Source organism: Ambystoma mexicanum, chromosome 1p (assembly GCF_040938575.1).
Source record: "Ambystoma mexicanum isolate Mex_15411 chromosome 1p, UKY_AmexF1_1, whole genome shotgun sequence".
In the NCBI taxonomy this organism is placed as follows: Eukaryota; Metazoa; Chordata; class Amphibia; order Caudata; family Ambystomatidae; genus Ambystoma; species Ambystoma mexicanum.
In genome coordinates, this window is record NC_090921.1 from 61,636,545 (window position 1) to 61,660,811 (window position 24,267).

The 24,267-nt window shown below is 46.7% G+C and overlaps 1 protein-coding gene across 1 annotated transcript in view; it reads left to right on the forward strand.

Moving 5' to 3' along the window:
- Positions 1-24,267, forward strand: part of LOC138566112 (zinc finger protein 398-like) — a 92,590-nt gene that overhangs the window by 43,613 nt on the left and 24,710 nt on the right. Inside the window, exons 3-4 of the mRNA XM_069643111.1 lie at positions 10,502-10,615; positions 14,782-14,892. Coding sequence (XP_069499212.1) covers positions 10,502-10,615; positions 14,782-14,892 — 225 coding nt within the window. The remainder of the gene's footprint in view (positions 1-10,501; positions 10,616-14,781; positions 14,893-24,267) is intronic.

Consider the following 24,267-nt stretch of genomic DNA (forward strand, 5'->3'; position numbering starts at 1 on the left):
TCCTCGGTCTACGGCAATCTGGGTTCCGCCCTCGCCATGGCACTGAAACGGCCCTCCTAGACCTGAAAAACCAAATGGACGATCTCAGAGACGCAGGCAAACCTGCCCTTCAACTGCTCCTTGACCTCTCTGCAGCGTTCGATCTTGTCGACCACAATACCCTGTGTCACCACCTAGCCACACAAGCCAACTTCTCCCCTAAAGCCTGCCAATGGATCACCTCCTTTCTCAAAGATAGGGCCATGAAAGTCTTTTCTGAAGTTGCTGCTGCCACCCCCAGCCTCCTCACCTGTGGTGTCCCCCAGGGTTCCTGTATCGCACCTACTCTCTACAACCTCTTCACGAGACCACTGTTTAGCATCTTGGACTCCCTGGGTATCTCATATACCAACTATGCGGACGATACGCAGGTACTCATCCCACTCAGGGGCGACTACCTAGCGGACTCCAACACCCTCTCCTCTATCTACTCTACCATCCAATCCTGGATGGTGGAGAATTGGCTTTGCCTCAATGGTGAAAAAACCGAACTCCTCCTTATTGGCTCACCTTTCACCCTCGGCAATCTTGGAGAACAGTACGCCTCCTTCACCATTGATAATATTCCAATTAAAGTCTCTAACCATGTTAAGACACTCGGAGTCTACCTTGACTCCGACCTGTCGATGGACAGACAGGTCAATGCCATCGCCGCCTCCTCAGCCTACTACACCAAAGTCATCAACGCAACAAGGCCCTTCCTGGCCCGTCAAAGTAGCCTCACGATTGCCAGGGCCATCATCGGGTCAAGACTTGACTACTGTAATGCCCTTCTCGTCGGGACCTCCAACAAAAACATCGCCAAACTTCAGCTAGCCCAGAACAATGCTCTAAGGGCAGCCACCGGCACCGCAAGGAGAGACCACATCTCCGAAATCAGAAGGCAAGTGCATTGGCTCCCTGTTAAAGAAAGAATTTTCTTTAAAACTCTTGCCATCACCCACAAATGCATTCACGAGCTTGCCCCCCCTACCTGACGAACAGAATCACCAGGCACTCCGCCACAAGACCGCTTAGATCTTTCTACGCCAACACCATTGTCAGGCCTACCTCTCGGAAAGTGCGTGCTGGTGGCTCCAGTTTCCCCACCCTTGCAGCCACGCACTGGAACGCCCTGCCACCTCACCTCAGACTCATCGAGTCCCACCTTGCCTTTCGTAAGGCTATCAAAACCAGACTCTTTGTGTGACTTTAACCTGTTTCTGCCTTTATGCCTGCTAACTTGTAACTAAGAGCCTCCTGCACCCGATTGTAATCTCAAATCTGTGTTTCCTCTGTAACAGCGCCTCGATGCCTCATGGGCTGCAAGTGCGCTTAACAAATGGAAATAAATAAATAAATAAATAAATAACTCCTGTGGGAGAAGAGCCAGAAGACTCTGCTGTGGGAGAGGTTCTCAACCCGGAGGATCATCCCGATCTTCAATGCTTGTTAGCTGAAGGGGGACCCTCCCGGGCAGACTTCTGTAAAGGTCTGAGGAAACAGGCCCTGTCCCAGGCACAAGGTGAAGTGCCTAGGACTTTCCGGATTAATTGGGAGGGTGAGCTCCTTGTTAGTGAGCCCACTAAGCCTGAACCTGGTGCCCTCAAGAGGTTGGTGGTACCCCAGGTTTACAGGCCCTTCCTACTGCAGTTGGCTCATGAGGTGCCCTTGGCTGGTCTTCTTGGTACCAAGAAGACTAAGCAGAGGCTCTATGCCTATTTCTACTGGCCTCAGATGGGAGTAGAAGTGGAGTCCCACTGCAGGACCTGCCCAACTTGTCAGTTGTCTGGCAAGACTGGAGGCAGTGTCATTGCCCCCCTGCAGCCGTTGCCAGTGGTTGGCACACCATTTGAGAGGGTGAGCATCGACATTGTCGGTCCCCTTGACCCTCCCACATCAGGTGGACATCGGTTCATCCTGGTTTTGGTAGATCATGCCACCAGGTACCCTGAGGCTATACCCCTTCAGACTGTTACTGCCAAGGTGGTTGCCCGGGCCCTCCTGGGCATTTTCACCCGTGTTGGATTCCCCAAGGAGGTTGTCTCTGACCGAGGATCCAACTTCATGTCTAGTTACATGAAAACCATGTGGAAAGAGTGCGGGGTAACCTACAAGTTCTCCACTTCTTACCACCCCCAGACCAATGGTCTGGTTGAGAGGTTTAATAAAACTCTCAAGGGCATGCTTAGTGCTTTGGAAGAGCCCCTAAGGAGGAAATGGGATCTCCTCCTGCCATGCCTGCTTACAGAGCGGTACCTCAAGAGGGTGTTGGTTTCAAACCCTTTGAGTTGCTCTTTGGACATCCCGTGAGGGGGCCCCTCGCCTTGATCAGAGAAGGCTTGGAAGCCGCCCCTCCCGGTCCCGCCAAGCAAGTGGGGGACTATGTGTTAGGCCTCAGACGGAGGTTGACACAGATGATGGGACAAGCAACGGCGAATCTCAAGGCCAGCCAGGAATTGAACAAATACTGGCATGACCTTAAAGCATCGCAAGTGGTGTGGACTCCGGGACAGGAGGTCCTCGTGATTGAGCCTACCAAGCCTCGGGCATTGGCAGATAAATGGTCTGGACCCTTCCGGATAGTCTCCAAGATGGGCGAGGTCAATTATCTGGTTGACATGGCAATCCCAGGCGTAGCCCCTCAGGTATTCCATGTTAATTGGCTCAAGCCGTTCCACAGGCGAGCAGAAGTCTCATGTCTCTTGCTGGCTTCAGAGCAAGAAGAGGATGAGAGTGAGCCCCTTCCTGATTTGCTGCATAGCAACCCTCAGGATGGCTCCGTGGAGGGAGTGCAGCTCTCTCCAGATTTGACAACCGAGCAGCAGAGGGCCTGCAGGACTTTGCTCCAGCAGTATGCCTCTCTGTTTTCGCTGACGCCATGCCTTACACCGTGATGTAAGCACGAGATTGACACTGGTGACAGCATGCCTGTCAAGAGCAGGAGCTACCGGTCGCCAAGATGTTGGATCTGGGTGTTATTGAACCCTCAACCAGTCTCTCGTCCAGTCCCGTGGTCCTTGTCCCCAAGGCAAGTTCCCAGGCCGGTACCAAGGATTGGAGGTTCTGTGTGGACTACTGAGGAGTCAATGCCGTCACCAAAACTGACGCGTACCCATTGCCCAGGGCTGATGAGCTTGTGGACACCATAGGTGCTGCCAAATTTGTGAGCACCTTTGACCTCACCTCAGGCTATTGGCAAATAGCTCTGACGGACCATGCCAAGGAAAAGACGGCATTCTCTACACCAGACGGACTCTACCAGTTTAGGGTCATGCCTTTTGGGTTGAAGAATGCCCCTGCCACCTTCCAGAGATTGGTCAATCATGCTCTCAGTGGGCTGGAAGCCTTTTGTGTGGCTTATTTAGACGACTTTGCCGTCTACAGTTCCACTTGGGAAGAGCACTTGACACATCTGGGTAGAGTGTTGCAGGCCTTAAAGAGGGCTAACCTCACTATCAAGGCCACCAAGTGCCAGATAGCTCAGGGGAAAGTCACGTATCTTGGTCATGAGGTAGGAGGGGGTCAAATCCACTCTCTCCCCAGTAAGGTACAGGATGTACAGGACTGGGAGACTCCCACTGCTCAAACCCAGGTGAGAGCCTTTTTGGGTCTCACTGGGTACTATCGCAATTTCATGGCGGACTATGGAACCATAGCCGCACCACTGACAGCTCTGACTTCACCCAAGCAGCCTAGGAAGGTCAATTGGACTGAAGACTGTCAGAGGGCCTTTAAAGGCTTGAAAGAAAGTCTGTGTCGGGCACCCGTGTTGTGTGCGCCTGACTACAGTCGACCCTTTATCATCCAGATGGATGCCTGCGACACCGGAATTGGAGCTGTCTTGTCCCAGTTAGATGACAAAGGGAGAGAACATCCTATCATATTCATCAGTAGACAACTCAAGGGTAGAGAACTTAGGTGGGCTACTGTTGAAAAGGAGTGTTATAGTATAGTTTGGAGCCTTAGGCGTTTTAGGCCCTACCTCACGGGGTCTACCTTCAAGTTCCAAACGGATCATATGCCCCTAAAGTGGCTTATGCAGATGAAGGGTGAGAACCCGAAACTGCTCAGGTGGTCCATTAGTCTGCAAGGGCTAGACTTCACCATAGAGCACAGACCAGGGAAGAGTCACGATAATGCAGATGGCCTTTCCAGAAGGTATGTTGACCGTCTGGATGAGGGTGTCTATCCTGTGGGAGATTAGGCACCCTCCACCTCAGTCTGGGGGGGGGGGCGACTGTGATGCTGGAAATGCTTCGGAGGGACAGGGCCTCCGTATCCTTGTCCTTTACTTCTTTTTATCATGTGTTCTGTCGTGTTTTCCGCGCAGGAGTTCATGTGGGACTCCTGGCGGTGCAGCTCTCTTTCTTTTGGTTTGGTGAACGGACCCGTGGGATACCCTTATGGCACCCATGGGTGGGGGGTACAACCCTGTGCCCCTAGTGTATGTTTTTGGGCACCTGTGGGTGGCCCAAAGAGCAGGGTATGGGCTGGTGGCAGCTCCATGCTGAATTTGACAGGTGTGCGGAGTATCCTCCATTTTGGGATACCCCGTCCCTGCCATTGGGATCAGTTGATTCCTGATGCAAAACAAGATGGCCCCGGTGGCCTCTTGCTTTCTATTACCCATTACCTTGTTTTCCCAAAGTCCAGGGAAGACCTGACTCTGTCCCTTCCCCCTGACTGGCTGTTGGATGGAAGTGCCATATATGGTGTTGTTGTGACGGCCCAGTCAGACTAGCTGGAGCCTTCCCGGTGATGTATGTTGTGGGTACCTCCTGTGGGTGGGCCCTGGGTGAATAGAGTGTGTGACGAATATGCATTCTGGGTTGTGGGTGTCTAGTATCTGGTGGTTGACACAATGACTGAGACAACCCTGCCCGAAACCGGCATGAATGCAGCTTGGAGTGTTGAATGGCTCGGTACTTGTCCCAATACACATGACTTGTTGTGAGTGTCTGGAGAGAAGTGAATGGCCTGAATACCTCGTGTGCCTGACTGGTTGCCTGCATGAATGCCCATAGTCGTGATTGGATGCTTGAGTGTGACCCAGCGGAATAAATGGGAGATCAACAGTATATCTGGGGACCTCTCACTGCTAGGAATCGTGTTCAGAAGCTGAAGTCCACTACGACGAGTAACTGGATTAACTGACGCTTGACCTTGAAGCCCTGCTGGACGAGAAGAATTGCTGTTGCTCTCCTTCACAATCCGAAAGCTGTTGTGCCTCCAAGGACTGACCCAGAGAGGACCTGGTAAGGCGCCCTCTTCCCGAGCTACGAGGGACAATCGTACACAGCTGATCTTTGCCAACGCTCCCTGGTAGACAGACCTATGACAGGCTGCCGACCCGATACGGGGACTGCTGCGGAACTCCAAGGAGAAGCACTCGGACTGTTGTCCGCCACTGTCGACGACCGCCGTCGCCGACCGGAGCCGCCGTGCTCCTGTTTGCCTAAGAACTTTCATTGATCATCGGACGCTCTCGTCTGCATTGTTATTCCCTTGTCTCCCGCTGGAGAAGGCCCGACCGTCGACGCGCTGAGGAGTATCCACCGGTGGGTTTCCTGCCACCTATAGACCGCAGAGACGCCGACGACTCAACGCCCTTGCTGGGCCACAGCTCTTCATGATCTCTTTGCGGTCCAGAACTATTGTCATCGAGGTGCCCCGCACATCTCTTCCTTGCAGGACGCCAATGCTCTGTCGTCGACGAGCACCGCTAGGAACGAAGCAGCCACTTCCCTGCCATAGTTCACCCTGTTCACCGTCGGACGTTCGACGACCCGTGACTCCTGCCTTAAAGGGAGGGCACTCAAGAAGGGCCGTTGATTCCCCGACACCGAATGCCAAGTTCCCCGACACCTCTCGACGTTCCGTGGCTCCCGCCTGAAAGGGAGGCACTCAAGAAGGATCGGTCGGTGCATCGTCGGAGAACTCTACTCCACCAGGTACATTGGGGGGTAAAACCTTAATAGGAAGAAGTAAGACTATTGAACATTTGGACTGGGCTAGTGCTATATATCTTTATTTACAGGTTGCCCAGGTAGGGGGACCTCCACACAGAACTGTGCCTAGTGGTAGGGGTCAGCATTCTGCCTATTGTTTAAACCATCTTACGTTCCTGCCTATCTCTATTGCTGGTTTACTCGTTATTGATCTGTGTGACATTTTAACTGTACAGTTGATGCACTTTAATGAGATTTGATAACATTAGTCGTACCACTCTAGACGTGTATATATTTATCATTATTGACTTTCCAGTACAAAGTGCGTTATTGTGATTGTGTACATACCTTTGAATATTAATTATATAAAGACTGTGTTTTCAGTAATACAGTGTGTGGATATTCCTTTGTGGGGGTTCGGGGACTACACTGTACAAGAACCAGCCCGCATCACCTCCTGAGAAGCTAGGCCTTGATTGCTCGTCCATTGCTACCTTATAGAAAATCTTGGCTGGGGTCCTCTGTGCCTCTTCTCTACCATATAGAGAGCGGAAGTACAGACACCGCCCACCGGTCTTTACATGATGTACCTGATGTAAGGCTCTGCATGGTTGGGTCTCTGCACTTAGTGAAAGAGAGACCACTCCCCCATAACACCTGACAGGTTTAATATTGGCCAGCAGTATTGTCATGGGTCTACCCCTAAAGCGTCTAGAAATCAATTTCTACTATCTTTGTGTGAATGATTATCATTAAATGATGCTTTATTGTAAAGGTGCAGTCCCCCAAGTGATCTAAAGGAAATAATCCAAAGGTAGTCAACATGGAGTATGCGAGATGCAAGGAAAAATACAAGTGTTTTAAACAATAACTGGGAGAAAATACAGACTGCTCTGTGGAACTGAACTGGAAACCAATTTCCCAAATTACCAATTCCAGGCTACACCCTTTAAAGTGGGAAACCGCAAATTAACAATGTCTACAATTGCAACGATTAGTATAATTCTAACATGTTGATTGGCTGCTCGTCATCGCCCCCTCTCCCCCCCAAAGAACCCTATACATTAAATGGTTCAATTGGAAGGTTCACTTTCCACAAACTTAAGAAATACTGCCCCTTGATGACAACATACTCTGCTCGGCCGCACAAAAGTCGGCACACTGATTGGCATCCTTCATAGCGCCAGGTGATAAAATGATCAATGCTATTTGGACCACTATGTTGGAGACAGTGCGGGCAGCATCATCTCACTGAAACCGACCAATGATATCATGTGTGGAAATGGCCAGAGCAAAACTATGTTGCAGTCGTTGGAAAACACCATCCTCTTCTCCTGATTGGATACCCTTGTCCCTCGTCCCCTGAACCTGCTCGCTCTGTACCCATTGTGTTAGTACATGTGCCAACTCTGGGCCGAACCTTCAAGTTATCTTCTCACAATGAACAGCTGCTTGAAATTCCTTTTATTTATTTGTTCTGCCATACACTTTTAATCCTGATCCAAATGCCCTGCGGTCAATAGGGGCACTGTTGCTCCCCTCCAAGTGCTTTATTTTGGCATTTGCGCGATGTGTGTCCCCTTGTGCATCATACTGTGTTTTCATGATCGCTGTGTATCTGCTGTCTGGAGAGCAACTTCATGCCCATGACAAAATACTCCTTTGCAAACACCGTTTGGCATCTCTTACCATTCTGACCTTTTCTATATGAGCTCCTCTGCCCCACATTGAAAATAAAATTCATTTTAACAAGATACTGTGGTCTTTAGCTAACCCATGATACTCTGCAATTTCAACACTAATTGTCTATAATATGGCCGCCCTCTTGTTACCTGCAGCGCCTAACAATGCTACTTAAAACAGTTAACCAACATAATAAAACCAAGCCCCACCAACCTGCCCTTTTACCTACTAATATAGGTGTACTGACCCAATTTCCCTCTAAAACTCCCCTTCTGCGTGTGTTTTTTCCCTACCCCAACTCCCTGAGGTGTGGCACAGCGATATGTATATTCGAAATAGCCTGTGATGTCACACAAATCACGTGACTACCACATTACTACCTGGGCCTAGGACCTCGTTAAAATACTTATCGTAGCTTTTACTTACACCCACCTGTCAAACGCTGGATCTGCACCTTCATACCACCTTCCATACTCTTATCACTAAAACAACAAACCTTCCCCCAATCACTATAGTGTCTTTTGATACTTCTAAATAGGCATACAAAGAGAATGCTATCACTATTTTTTATTTACCATGTGTATATATTTGTCGTTCAGCGATAGTATATGAGCAATAAAATGGTAGTCAGACAATATGTAGTCCCAATAGTAGCAATATAATGCAGTTGAATATAGTGCTATTACTGTACTCTTCTTCTGTTCACGTCTAGAACATGAAGTCAACATACAACCAATCAACAATGTGTATAGCCATCTAAAAATGTGGCACAGTAACGCGTAAACGTGTACTGACAGTAGTGCTGTCAGGATTGGCAAGGCAGTAGACGGGTGAGGCTATACCTCCCTGCATAAGCTCATTAAATGGAAAGGGCTAACCAAATCAAATGTCCATGGCACCTGATGTTCATTACAGAAAAAGCAATCTAAAGCCATGGATTCAAAAATATAGGGAAAGCATTTTAAATTCACGTGTTTGGATTCCTCTCTTGCACAATCAAGAGCTTTCACGGGTTGCCATCCTGGAAATAGAAATACAAGGGGAGAAAAACTGCTGAAACCATATCACAATAACGCCAGTATCTCACTAGCGCAACGTATAGTTGCAAAATTAGCAGACGAAACAAAATAATGCTTCCTATTGATGGTTTTTACCATGGACAAAATGGGTGAAAATGGCTTAAGCCGGCTTTCAAACTATTGAAGCAGGCAAAAAAATAAAACTTGGTAACACTGCAAAAGTGTCCGTTTTTAGGCTCATGCGTAGATTTACTCTGCCATGGTGAAACCCTTTGAGTATCTGATTGCTTCTTCTTACTTGTCAAGCAGGCCAGCCTTGTGGCTCAGCTCGAGTCTATCAGCTCCATGTTGCAGCTCTCCCTCCTAGCTCTGTAGTTCAGCTCTGCCTCCCAGTTCTGCCCCACTTGGCATCTGCTGATAAGGAACACTCTGGAACTCTTTGAGTTAGCCTTGTGGTTCTGCTTGTTATATAGTCTGAAGCCAAGTTTATCTAATCCCCAACTATTTCCTTGCCAGCCAATCCTGACTGGAGGGCACTGATATCTTAATCACTAGTTATCTTTGAAAGAGCCCAGCTAACTAGTTTCTCATTGACTTGCAACTGATGTCCTAACATAACAGTGCACTGTGTCTGTTATCTGCATCTCCTAATGGAGCTACTCTACAGCAAAGCTTTAGAGCATCCCATTACAAATTTAAATATGCCCAGGCTGTCTGGTTCCTATAGACTTTCCATTGATTTGGAAAACTGAACAATCCATCGATTCACTGATGTTGAAGTCGCAACATAATTTGAATTGCCCTCCCACGATAATCCTAGTCAATCAGCTGTCTGTTTCCTAGGATTCATATTTCTGGATTAGTATATTTCTCACTACATGCAGTTGAACCTACAAAATGACGGAAAATGAAAAAGACCCTTTTCCAGTGTCGTTTTGGAAACAGTCTCGGATGGTGTGGTGCAGCCATGGGCTCCGGCTGCTCATTCCCCCTGGGGCTCTTCTCACAGATGTGCTAATCGGTTGTGCTTTGCACGCCATCCTCGTTGCCATTGTAATGAAGAGCAGACATTCACAAGGTATTAAACAAGCTGTCCTGTATTTTTAAAAGTTCAACACATTAATATAACAGGATCACAGTTCCATGCTGTCTCACACACTTTCATTTCATTCGCCACCCTCCTTCCATCTGCCTAAAACATGAATCTTATCCATCACAAAATGCCCCCGTGCCAGCATATACATTGCTGCTGCCCTCCTGATCCTATGTACCTATGCCAGTTACCTCTGTTCCCCTTGATATGTTAAGTGTTCTGCTATTCTTGGATGGTTGGCCCATGCTTCTTTTGTTGAATGGATGACATATGGATCATGCTGAGGCACAATGTGCACCGCAGTGAGGAGATACAGTCCAGTGTAATGCATGTGTACCGCAGTGAGGAGATACAGTCCAGTGTAATGCATGTGCACCGCAGTGAGGAGATACAGTCCAGTGTAATGCATGTGCACCGCAGTGAGGAGATACAGTCCAGTGTAATGCATGTGCACCGCAGTGAGGAGATACAGTCCAGTGTAATGCATGTGCATCGCAGTGAGGAGATACAGTCCAGTGTAATGCATGTGCATCGCAGTGAGGAGATACAGTCCAGTGTAATGCATGTGCACCACAGTGCTTTGGGAGGTCTTTAGTGGGGTTGGCACTCATGGAGTCTGGCTGCTGATACCTTTTCTGGTCACCGCACAAATTGCTGTGGTGAAGTTTAAACAAACTCATTCTGTTCTTTAATCCCTTGTATGACACATTAACATTTGCTTCATTATTTATCAACAGGCCCCCTTATTGCTGCCTCAGTCTTTTCACTGAATGCAAAAGGGAAGCAGGAGCAGTGCACTGCGGATCCGCCGAACTCAGAAAAAAGACACACCAGTGTTAGCCATTCTCCATGTAAGTAATGCAGTAGTCCTTTCATAGTGCAATTCTGCCATGTCTTTGACACCCATGGGTGCACAGATAGATAGACAGCCATACATACACATGCAAGCAGCTGTTACTCACTGCACATGGTCACAGCCTCATGGCACATACTGCAAGTAATCTGTCCCAACCTGCATACACCGCGTGTGATTGTGGTCAACATTGCATGTTATAAGTCCTAAACTCTCATGCAAAGCATGTTTAGTGCAGCTATGATTAACATCTTCATCAGCATCAGTGGTTTCAGTTTGTTAAGTGGTACCAATATAGATGAAGCCAGAGAAGCTAATATGAAATTATGGGCCAGTGACAGGGGGGAAACCACTGACACCTCTATTGCGTCTTCCTGATTGAATGGCATGTGACACTTTTAGGCAAGATTGTATGCAGTACCCTTTAGGTGCACTACAACAACCCTCACCTCCTGGCAATGGGACCCCAACCTTTGGTATAAGTCTGTACTACACAAGGGAGGGGGGTCAATGTGAGCTGTAGGGGAGTTACACAGAGATTCACAGTGACAAGTATTCAAATAAATGCTTAACCTCTTAAGTGCCATTGAGGTTCCCCCCCAGTGCCAATGGGTTTTTTTTAAAATCGCGGTATTCACCGCCCAAACCCGCCAGCATTTCCCCCCTCATTAACCCCTTAAGTGCCACCGACGAGCCGGCTCGTCGGTGGCAACCTGGAGCGGTTTTACCGACGAGCCGGCTCGTCGCTGGCATTTAAAGGGTTAAACACAAGGTTTCTTGAGTAAACAATTATTAATTTATTTACCAGTCAGTTATAGTAAGCCTTCTTCAGAAGGGAGCAAGATAAAACAACACACAAATACACTCCAAAAATACACACTCTTAGTTATCTAAATCAGCAAATACCCATTTGGGATGACACACCGGCACTACCTACACCCTCAGGTGGCTTCAATAGCTAGGGTGCTGTTGGCATTAATATATCACTGTTGAATTAAGAATATTCTTGGGAGTAGTGTTAAAGAGGAGAGAGTTCAGACTAAAACAAGTATTCACACCGTTATTCTTAAGTAGGTACGTACTTCCAATACAACCCCTAATGCAAAGTTAGTTAACCATTTCCTGGAAGGAAGGCAAAACACATAAGCAAAAGGGAGAAGAGTCATTCAGGGAGCCAGGCCAGCCAATGTTAAGTTAGCAAAATTCAAGGTTAACTGAAGCTCTTCTTGCAGGTAAGTAGAAAGTAGTTTCCAATGTTTAAAAAGTCTTTGTAGAATAGAAGCAATCAAAGTAGGGCCTTAAACTGATTAGGCTTGTGAGGTATAGAAGCTGCAAACAACTCTACACATGCAACCAAGCAAGTCTCCAACGAGGACAAGTGGCTACACAACAAAAGGTAAGTGCTCCTAGACTTTACAGTACCTTTAGTTTGGAGAAAAAGTGCAGTAGATGACTTCTGTTCCTGTGCAGCTCTGCAGATCACACTGTTCCTTGGCCTCAGTCGAGGGGACGAGAGGGAGGACTTCTGGGGACTCCAGCACTGCAATGGGACGGTCACCGCTCGCAACCGGCAAACTTCGAACAAGTGGCTATTCAGTGTTTCAGCTCCTCACATCTACCGCAAATAACACAGTGGTTCCTGGCTGTCGAGATGGCATTTCCTTCCATCTGGGGTCCCGCTCTCTGTTGAGGGGGCTCAGGCTCGGTCAGTCCTGCTTCCTGGGAGTCCGCAGGATCTTGCTGGAGCTCTTGGCCAGCTTAAAAGCAATGCACACAAACTGGTGTTCCTCTCCCTGGCTATCCGGTTCCAGCAGCGACTGCAGTGGATACTCAACCAGCTTTGAGAGGATGTCCAGGTGGCTTACTTTGGAGATGATTGGTCCCACCAACTCAAAGGAAGAAGTCGTCCTTGCAGGAGCTTCTCTGTCGATACGAATTTGAAGTTTTAGCACAGCAACAGGGCTTCACCGGGCAAATCAACGGTCCAGGAGTTGCAGCAGGTGTCTTTTTCAAGTTCTTCTTCGGATTCCTTCGTCCAGTGGTCGACTCGCCTTTTATGCAGCTTGCTCCCATTCATTCCAGCCTAGCTGTCAGTCACCCTGCAGGGTGGCTGTCCTTTCCGGACAGCCAGCCGGCCAATCACCTAAGAGTGTATACCTGTCTCCTCGGACATTAAGCACAGGGAGTTTCGGGTACCTCCCTTGCTTCCTGTCCCCGCCAGGCACCCTGAAGCCAGAGGCGGGCTTCACTCATGAATCCCGCCAAGGCAAAATGAACAAAGGAACCAAACCTGGTTTGCCATGCAGAGTAAATCTCAAGAAGGACCTTTCCACAAAGAAATGGCGAAAAAAGAAGACCGGGCCATTCTGACAAAAATGGCACCCATATGTGCTTTACCGTGGCTGCGAGCGCCGCCCACCGTAAAATCCCATAATGGTAATAAAACGTAAACCACTGCCAGCAGCCATTCAGTGAGGAAAGGGCAACAGAAATGTTACATGAGAAGCTAGACAAAGTGGATACCAGGTTACCCCTCCAGCACCCTATTGTGATATAGTGTGTGCTGGGTCTAGAAAGTTACAAGTGTAAGTAAAGTCGATTTCCCTTTACTGCTCTGGGAAACAGTAGTTTATCCCAGAGAAGGTATTTTAAACCTTTGGGAAATCTGAAAGACTTCCCTGTGCCACTGCACTGAAGGTGCTGTGTGACACAATGTAAAAGATGATGCCTATGGAATTATTCAGTCTCCACAACCAAAGTAAACGCAGAGTACAAATCACATTAAAACACACGAGAAAGTGGGAAAAAGAGTCTCACTCTCTCCAGGTTAAAAAAATCAAGTCCTCAAAATCCAGCAAAGTTGCTGCGGATCTCTAAGGTAGAGTGAATTAGCACATTTTTGAGAATTCTCCCTAACAGACATGACGACTGTGGTCATCAGCAATAGCTTTCATTCTAGTGCAACGTCTGGGTGGAACATGTCAGCAGGGGAACAGGCTCAGGCTTTAATTACTGGACCACTTGCCACAATGCAATAAGCATGACGGGCTCTAGCGCTTGAAGTATTGCAGACCAGATACTCACACTTCCACCTCTCTGCCCCTGCAAAGGATCACCACATCACTAGTACATCATTCATCAAGATGAAATTATAAACTGCACAGCTTGATTTCCAATACATATTTTCCTGGTCTTCGATTACACCTGTTATTTTCCCCTGGGGTGCACCCCAGCAGTGCAACCCCGTGATTTTAACTTTGTAGAACATTCAAGAGCTTTCTCACCAAACAAGGGCAGTGTTTATCATATTTGCTCACTTCTACAGCATTTCCCCCCTCATTAACCCCTTAAGTGCCACCGACGAGCCGGCTCGTCGGTGGCAACCTGGAGCGGTTTTTACCGACGAGCCGGCTCGTCGCTGGCATTTAAAGGGTTAAACACAAGGTTTCTTGAGTAAACAATTATTAATTTATTTACCAGTCAGTTATAGTAAGCCTTCTTCAGAAGGGAGCAAGATAAAACAACACACAAATACACTCCAAAAATACACACTCTTAGTTATCTAAATCAGCAAATACCCATTTGGGATGACACACCGGCACTACCTACACCCTCAGGTGGCTTCAATAGCTAGGATGCTGTTGGCATTAATATATCACTGTTGCATTAAGAATATTCTTGGGAGAAGTGTTAAAGAGGAGAGAGTTCAGACTAAAACAAGTATTCACACCGTTATTCACTCCTTCATTATCCAGAGGTATAACATTAGTCACTTGGCTGGTTCTCATTTGTACAGTTCATGTCAAATGCCTTGATAATTTGGTTCTGCTTCTGATGCTCCTTGAATCCCTATTCCTTCATCATAGAAAGTTTAGTGGAAACCGTTTGATGTTGCCAGCATGTTAGGCATCTTGAAAGTTTAGAAAATGATTGTGGGTTTGATTTTAATTTTGCTGCATGTGCCAAAATGTGAGTTTACTTCGAGCTGCACAGCAGCTGGACAGTCACTCAATCAGTTGCATAATGTCACTTGAAGATCAATGGTCAGAGCAAGTGTTTGCGTAACTACCAAAGGGAAGGGCTATGGGATCAATCCAGACCATGTTTTAAAGTGTACATATGTACTTGAGGTTGCCATAATGGGTTTCTTCGTTTTTGTGACAGGTGATACGATTATAAGTGCAGACTTCTTATTCAAGATAAATAAAGAGGACCCACATCTCATGAAACCTCAGGAAGCAGAAGCAAGAGACATGAATGATTGCCTCAACACAGGTGAGGATGAAAGCCTGATCTGTCTGTTCTGTTTGGAGTAATGGTTTGTTACAGGGAGCAAAGACAGCCCCCATTGCTCTGCCTTTCACAGAATCCCGTGCCCTTATTCACTTTACACCACATTTTTCTCAGCTCCCCATGATACGATCTTCTGTGTGTCTATTCTTGTCCCGTTTTTGTAATCACTGTCCTGTCTTTTTGGAATGCGCTCTGATGCCTGCAGGCTTTAGCGCTATATACATAAATAAATAAATAAATCAGACTATACGAAATATATTATAATACTTTGTTAAGACATATTGATACTCTTCACTGCAGTTGCAAAACTGTGTGGTAAATAATCTTTTCCTCAAAAATAATTATTTTAATTGAATTGAGGCTGCAACTAGTTTTCCAATATTTATGATGAGATCAATAATATCTGCTCTGTGTATTTGAAAGCACATTAATCCTTGGAAAAGTGACATGTGTGACAGGTGCCATCTCTCATAGGTATCAAGAGAGTTAGCCATTAGATGTGGTAGCTAGGAGACTTTCTTTTTCAGATTGTTGAACACCTTAAAATTTCTTTAGGATTGCCCTCTTATCTACATTTGAAAATATTTTGCACATATCTAAATATGCATACGACCCTCATAATGTGATCTTGTTATGTAATGCTGGTGGCTAGCTTTATGTTCCTACACTGAAACAGCCTCCAGTATGGTATGATAAATCTGTACTCTCAAATTCATCTTCATTGAGGCCAAACGATGACACAAGCATAAAGATGAACCACTTGAGCTTAATCAGTGCATGCATAACTAAACTTCTGCTTGGATACTCTGAAAAATGATCTTTGCACATGTAAAGCTTTGAGCAATGACCTGGCTTCTAGAAGAATGGATTAAGCAAGTACATCGTTATTTGCTTGAATTCTGGCAGAACAACATTTACTATATATATTCTTTAGTAAATTAGTTGGGAATTCTGCAAGTGGTTAATTTTTGAATTCCTTTTAATAATTCTTTTGGTACAGTAATACAGTGAATGTATTTGCAAGAGAAAAGGCTATTTCCGGAATAGAACAATATCATTCGACAAGCATACTCACAATTTTGTGTAGGGAAAATATATCAATCAGATGGCAACCTATAGGACTCCTCTGATTCTCCTAACTCACCAATAACATTAGAGCCAGACTCTGAATCATGATCATCCTCATCGACATTATCCACATTTGCTGGGGGATAGGGGTTATAGCTCTACCTCCCAGTCTTTGATGATTCAACAATTTCTCAATCAATTCATTTGTCTTTCCTTTAGCAGAGAGAGACCTGACACATATCTTTCAGATGATCTACTGTTAGAATGATCAGGGCTTCCGGTTTGAAGTTATCCATATTTGGCATTATAAAACAATTTCTTCTCTAGTGATGCTTAGCCTTGTGAAGGTTATTTGAACAAAAGTAAGGGCAGCACTCTCAATGTAATAAATATACTTTATTCTCACCGCTGTATTCTAGTGTTAGGCAGAATTGCAGGCAGTACCCTCTGGGACCACTACACACAATTAGGACTACAGGTGTCAGCCAAACCAATATTTGGTATAAGTCTGTGCTACACAGTTTTTGGTAGAGACCTGAGCAGCCAGACTTATCTCGAATGAATGTGATCAGTACAAGTAGTTACACAGAGGACTTTCAATCACAGTGGTTCAAGTAGACACTTATACCTAAGGTTTCTTGCTAAAACACTTCTTAATTTATTACACAATCATTTAGAAAACATTTCACTAATAGAAGACAACTTATTATTATATACCAATACACTTCAATATAAAAACTCTATGATTTTGAGACAGTTTGAGCTTCCCTGAAATAGGAGCAAAATGGCAGTTCAGTTACTTAGAAGTAAGCAAAAGGGACAAAGGTAAGTAGAATAGATCACATGTACTTATTAAACAGTGCAAATAGTTTCAGTACACAGAAGGAGTACAATTCAAGTCAATAGGCAAGGCCAAAGTGAATGGGCTAGTGTTGTGGATAGGAAAGAGCAGTTCTGCTATCAAACAGTAAAGTCTTTGCAAAAGTTCTCAGAAGTAGTTTAGCGAAAAAATAATCATTTGTGGGGTCACAAGCTGATTAGGCCTGCAGGTTGGGAGAGTTATTTCATAAACTTTCACCGCGAGAGTGGCGTTCTCTCAATCGGGTTGGCACAGTACTTAGTATGAAGCAACAAATGCAGCTGAAGTCGTTGGTTTCTGGCAGTTCCTGCAGGTCTCACTGTTCCTGAGCCTCAGTCGTGAGGACAAGAGGGAGGACGTCGGAGGACTCCTGGCGGGGGACTCCTGCACTGCACGGGATCGTTGAAGAAAGCAAACAAGATGGAGTCACTTCAGTTCCAGTAGCTGTAGATTCAAGAACACAAACTGATGGCCCTCTCCCTGGTTAATCCTAACCAGCCTTGAGAATGGTATCCAGGTGTCTCATGAGTTGATTGGTCCCACCAACTTAAAGGAAGAAGCTGTCCTTGAAGGAACTTCTCTGTCGAATGGAGTTTGGCAATTGGGACCTGCAGCAGGGCTTCACCGGGCAAACCAACGGTCTGGGATTTGCAGCAGCTGTCCTCTTCCAGCTCGTCTTCGGTTCTTCCGTTCCAGTGGTCGACTCTGTTTTCCAGTCCAAGAGACTTGCCTTTTAAACAGATTTCTCCCTTTCATTCCAGCCTAGCTGTCACTCACCCAGGAGGGTGGTTGTCCTTGCCGGACAGTCAGCCAGCCAATCACGCCAGAGTGCATTTGGGTCTCCTAGGAGACTAAGCACAGGGAGTTTTGGGCACCTCCCTCACTTCCTGCCCACCCCAGACACTCAGACGCCAGAGGCGGTCTTCAGTCCTGAAGCCCGCCAAAGGCACATGAACAAAGAGACCAAACCTGGTTTGGCACGCAGAGACAAACACTAGAAGGACCTTTCCAAAAAGAAATGGTGAAAAAAGAAGACCGGGACCAGTTTAAACAAAGGGGCTTAAGGCGCCATCTTGAAACCCATGGCTCCCTTGATTTTTAGCTACCAGTGTTCGTGGTCGGGAAAAATCATGGTAGTTCGTTGTAAAACGACTGCCACCAGCCTTTTCAATAGGAAAGGGTAGCATTTGACTGCTACATGAGTATTTAGACACAGGGGATACTATGTAACCCCTCCAGCACTCTATAGGAAGATAGTGTGTGCTGGGTCTAGGAATTTGGAAAGACTAGTAAAGTCAATTTCACTTTACATTCTCTGGGAAACAGTAGTTTATCCCAGGGAAGGTATCTAAACCTTTGGGAAGTCTAAAAGACATCCCTGTGTCACTGCACTGAAGGTGCTGTGTAACACACATGAAACGATGATGCCTATGAAGTTATCCAAAACCCCATAATCAAAGAACACAAGTGAAAAACACACATCAAAATACATGAAAGAGTTGGAAAAAAGGGTCACACTCTTTCCAGGTAAAAAATCAAGTCCTCAAAAATCCAGAAAGTGGAGGACAAGTGGTGTTTGCCAGTTCTGGAACTTCCCTCTGCTCATTTCAGAGACTGTCACTTGAACTGCCTGTAGGCGAGACATTACAGAAAGGAAATTCCTTCATAAACGCTTCCTGGAGCAAAAGCGTAGCAAAAGTGGAGGGCAAGTGGTGTTTGCCGGTGTTCGACGGGTTTTCGTGGGTTAAACGGCTGTTTTAACCCCCTCGCATCGCGAGTTTGGAGAAGAATAAGATCACCAAGATCATCGAGCACGACTGAACTCCGGTAAGACACCCGGCAAACTGACAAACGCTGCCCTTGTATAACACGTTCACACTAATCACCAATGGTAAACCACAATAATCACCCACGAACACATGCAAGCCGTGCACAGTAACCCAATATACACCCTACTGTTACTGATCCTGTAGGTGCACGAAAACTGTTGGAAGCGGCCACCTGAGAGAAAACAACGACCGCACAACAAAGAAACGCATCTTCTATTGCACTGTTTGGCTGCACTGTCTGGTACAACCATTGACTCTGGTGTGGAGACTGCGGGTTCAGCCTGGTTCAGCCTGTCATGGCTGGCAGATCTGCAAATTCCTCTAAGCCTGCGGACCAAGAGGTTCTGACCCAGGACCCGGAAGAAGGGCGCCTGCTACACAGTGCCCGCGCGTGTCAAACTGCAGCACCTGACAAACTGGGAATGCGTTTCCCTGAGAAAAATCGCCCACAGTAAAAAAAACCACAAAAAGACATTTCCACCATGTCAGCCGAAGACAAATTGAATCCTCCATTCTTACCGTCGCCACAGACCGTCACCACAGAGGAGCAGCCGGCAGGGGACTGCAGAGGATCCGAATTCGAGTCACGGACCCCCGGACAGTCGCCACGGCCCTCAGAAGTTCTGCCGAAAACTACGCCGGGCCCCGCTGCCTCCTCCTTCTCGCTCCCTGGTTCCTCCGGAGGGAGAGGTGGGCGTGGTGAGACTGAGGGGAGGGGCACAGGTGCGCTGGCAAGGAGAACCGAATGTCGGCCCAGCGATGGAGCCGCGAGCGACGGACTCCAATGTGGAGAGGGCGGCCCCAAGGATCCAGCATCCCTGACCTCGTCGGTACCCCGAGTCGCCGTGGGGGCTCCCACAGTACGGAATCCCGCCATAGACCTGGAGTCCACAGAGGGACAGTTGCCCATTGCAACACTCAAAAAAGTGCTCCAAACAGGAGCCAGTGAAGGAAACACAGTGCAAATCAGCACCATGATTCATGCACACCCGACAAAAAAAATGTGTGCAAAGATACCAGCAAAATCACACAATTTATCACAGCTCCATGAGTCCGACCCTTTCTTCTCACAGCAGGGAAAGGAGCAGCAAAAGGATTTACCCTATATTCCTGTGCTTGAAAATATGAGCAACAAAAAGAAACGGCGCTGGAGCCAGACGGCATCACCAAAAAAGGGGAAAAACCCTAGACAAAAGACAAAAGCAAACACAAAGTCAAAAACCCAGAAAAAGAAACCGTCGACACACCTTTCTCGGAAAAGTGGAAATCCTGGGGCAAAAACTATTAAAAAAAACTATGGGCACTGGACCAGGGCAAAACCCCAGTAGCCAATCTGGTAACAGATTTCTTCACCGCCTTTGCCCCGACAGCAAGGGGCGACCAAGAAGACCTTACAGATGCGGAGATACTGGAAGCAATACATTCCTGTCAACCACCTCTGAAATCCAGGAAAACTGACTTCCCTACTAGCACCGTTCCAAAATCCACGCCTCCCCCCAATCCATCAGCTCCAGTACCACCAGAACCGCATGCCCAAATGCAGGATTCTCCTCCCCACCACAAAAAAGTGCCCCATGTGTGGATGCACCTCACCAACAAACCTCTCCAAGAACCCAAGTGACTCAAGCTGATAAGGCCCTAGGGGAGTCCCCCCGGGCCCCCATTTGCCCAGAAACCAATCCAGAACTATGTGGGGGGGCCCACGGGCCCAGATCAAGAGCCCGCCTGCTAAACCGCCAACCCCCACAAGGGCCCCTCGAGGACCGACCCCTAGAAGTCCACCGCCACACCCTGAAAATACTCCTATGACCCCTTTAACACCTAACAACACGTAGCCAAACTACACCAACGATCAGAGAAAACGGACGAGTGGACATCTCCAAGGAGCCGACTCGGGTAAAACACCAAGAGGTAGACAAAGCAGGGTCAGGCTGGATTCTACAGACCCATTTACCAACATCTCAGCAAGAAAGTCAACAACCAACAAGCAAAATTCAGACAGACATCCACCAGGGGCCCCAAACGACTCACCAGCAAAAAAGAAACTAGACTTCGTCTCAATTATGTCTGCAGTATCGATATACTTGGCACCCTTTACAAAGTTATATGAATCAATCGGCGAAAACCTGAAAGATCACACTACCATGCAGGCAATGATGTATACAAAATTGATCTTCCTTGAAGGCCATATCACTGCACTGTACGAACGCCTGAAAACACACACAATGTCTTCAAAAGGAAAATCGAAAGGAGAAGATGTGCCCGACCAAGAGAGGTCTACTTCCTCAACGCAAACACAAAACCAACCAACACCTTCACTGACGACCGTAAAAGTGATCAACGAACCCCACCCATCCAACAAAAATGGTGCCGTATCGTATGCCCAAAGTGAAGTCATCCACATCAGCGAAGAAACTCCTCCAAGACCAAAAGAAACCCAAGTTCAGCCAAGCGAAAAAGAAGCAGTTTCGGGCCTGAAGAAAAACCAAATGCAATCGATCGAAAACAACTAGGCTTATCCAATTTTTTGCCCACAAAAAGGTTCATCGCCGGTAAAAACAGAAAAGCGAAAATCAGGGCCCGCACTGCAGAAGCCAAAGAAGAATCAAATTATAAAGGGCTGTCCATCGACTCCACAGCGACCTCCGCTTGTTTTTCAGATCCCAAACGACTCAAGAAAAAATCAATCTCCTAAAACAGTTGAAGATTTCCTAGAGGACGATCAGCTCATGAACATCAGTGAACACCTGGAGGAGGAACCAACAAGCAGTATCCCCACTAGAAAAGAACAAACAGACACAAAGACACAGTCCAGCTTTTTGCCCGATGAATTACAGAGTCCACCTTTCCGAACCATGGAAGAACGAAGAAACATTCTTCACAAGCCCTCAAATGCAAACCAAATTAAGCCCGACCATAGGAAAGTCTCATTCTCCACAAATCCAGAGTCTCCCCTACCAAATCGAGTGCCCCAAAATCGGAACCTCAACACAAACCAAGAGAAAGAGCCAGAATTTCTACCAAGGAGGATCTGTGCCGCGCGGAGGACAAAAAGAGCCCGAATGACCACCTGCTCAAGGTTAAGGACCCCAAAAGGAGAACTCACCATAAATCAAAAACTGAATCTTACCATGACAGACGAAACTCCAGCAAAAAAAGCGTTTGGTACTTAAAAATTGAACAGCGGTCAGAAAACCACGACAAAGTTATCCTCAACAGACGAGGGGTCCTAACCCTGTTTGGCTTCATCCCAGTGCTACGTCAGATCAAATCGGAGGATTTGAAATTAGTGGATCCCTACCACTCAAACCGTAGAGCAAAAACCTACCTGTACATCTTCTCAAAGACAATACATTCTCGAATAATCGAAGAAACAGAGAAATTTCACGAACTTGGTTTCAGGGTGACTGAAATTCCATCGTCACCCGCAGAACACAGTGAAACGCAGACAAATGTGCCAGAAAGGCTTGCAAGCCCAGACCACACAAGAAAAAAGAGCGAGGACCATTCTCACAAAAAGAAATCGTCCCAAGAGCAAAGAAGAAGCCCCCGAAGAAGAAACCGAAGACCATCGACAAGCGGGGAAAACAGAGACCCAAGTCCATGCAACAACCGACGGAAACAGGTGAACAAAGAAAACTGGAATAAACAAACACCTATAGAGCCGTGAACAAACAATCCAGATCGATCGAAAGTGCCAGAAACTTCACAACTGAAAGGAAATTCGCAGGGAATCTGGTCCTGGCTGCCAAAAGCACTCTCAAAAACTATGAACAAATAGCAATGGGAAGGTCGGCAGAGTCACGTCAACGACATCTTGCAAGCCGACCAGTCCCAGACCACGCTAAAACTTTGCTCTTGGAATACACGCGGATACACACACCTGACAACCCAGAATGATGCGGACCTAGCATCATGTGACGTGATCTGCCTTCAGGAAACGTGGCTTACCGACAAACCGATCCTAGACGGATACGATCTAGTCTTGGCACCTGCAAAAAAGGGTCCTTTTGGCCATCCATCTTCGAGTCTGCTCGTGGCCTGCAGAAATGGTGTAGGCATAAAAATGAAAGGAACTTTGTTGACAAACCTAACTATACTGGCAGTCCTTATCGAACTTGAAGAGCCTGGAAAGAAGTCAGGCTCAGAAATTGCAATCCTAAACTCTTACTGGAATCCTGCAAACACAGACTCGAAGGACTTCATCCAAATGATGGAAGATACCATTGACGAAATCCAGTCAACTCGCCTGGTTCCATTTCCCATCATCTGTGGAGACCTCAATATGACATGCACTCAACCAGGCACGGGAGTGGGAAAAAAACCTAAATCCACATCTGCAGTTCAGAGAGGAAAGCTCTGGTGTAAGCTGATGTCATCACGACACATGTTAAACCTCAATACGATCTTCAAGGAAAAAGATTGTCCCCCGACATGGGAACAGGGAACGTCAAAAGCAACAATCGACCACATATACGTGTCCCGTCCTTTTTTAGAGACTATAACAACTTTCAAGGTCCACAAAACGACGGCTAGTGACCACAATCAATTAACAACAACTTGGTCAACTAACTTTCAGAGAGCCAAGGATGAACCATACGGCATGGAAGTAAACAACCAAGGCAACCACCTAAAACTCTCAACATCAGCAGTGAGGTTGCTCTCTGAAAGGTACTCAGAAGACGGTCTGTCAGAGAAACATCCCAAACCAAACTATGTGCCTCTACTCGTGGCATTCGCGACAAAGAAAAGGAACTTTCAAAATTCTGAAATCACACATAAACACAGCTACAACGAACAGCTGGTCCTAAAAAGACGCGAATTTCGAAGACTCAAGCGACAGCTGAAACGATCATCGCCCAGCAAACAGGAGCAAAGGCTGTCGGAAATCACCAGAAACTACAGAAACTGGATAAAAAACCATTGCGCTTTCCTTTACCAGCAAGACTCAGAAAAAGTCTTGAAAATGATCTGCGGCAACAAAGCCAGAGAATTCTGGTCCCTTATAAAATCTACAAATCCGTCAATCAAAAACTCCATCATCAACTCGATTGGGGAGCAGAAATTGATTGACCACTTCCAAACCCTCTTCAAAGCTCCCCACAACGAAAACGACGACCACACCGAAAACAACCTCTCGAGTTGGTTAAACTTCGATGACTACGAAGAAATTCTTGAAACCCTGAAAAAAACTGAAAAACTCCAGAGCGGTCGGCCCAGACGGGATCTCTAACATGGACCTAAAAAAAAAAACAACAGAATTGTCAACCCTCTTAAAAAAGATCTTCGACCGCTGTGCAAAAACAAAATCTATTCCATCTTCGTGGACTAAAGCGACTATAGTCCCAATCTACAAAAAGGGGGACGTGGGTGACCCCTCGAACTTCCGACCAATCGCACTTTTGAATTGTATTGGAAAGGTTTTTGGAGCATTGCTGCTGAAAAGACTCCAAGCCTGGGCCAAACTGGCACCATGCTACTATAGATTTCAAACAGGTTTCAAGAAAAACGTCGGTACATCGGCGAATATCTTCGCTATCAGCACTTTGAAGAGCAAAGCCATTGAAGGAAAATCCAGATGCTTCATGGCCTTTGTCGACC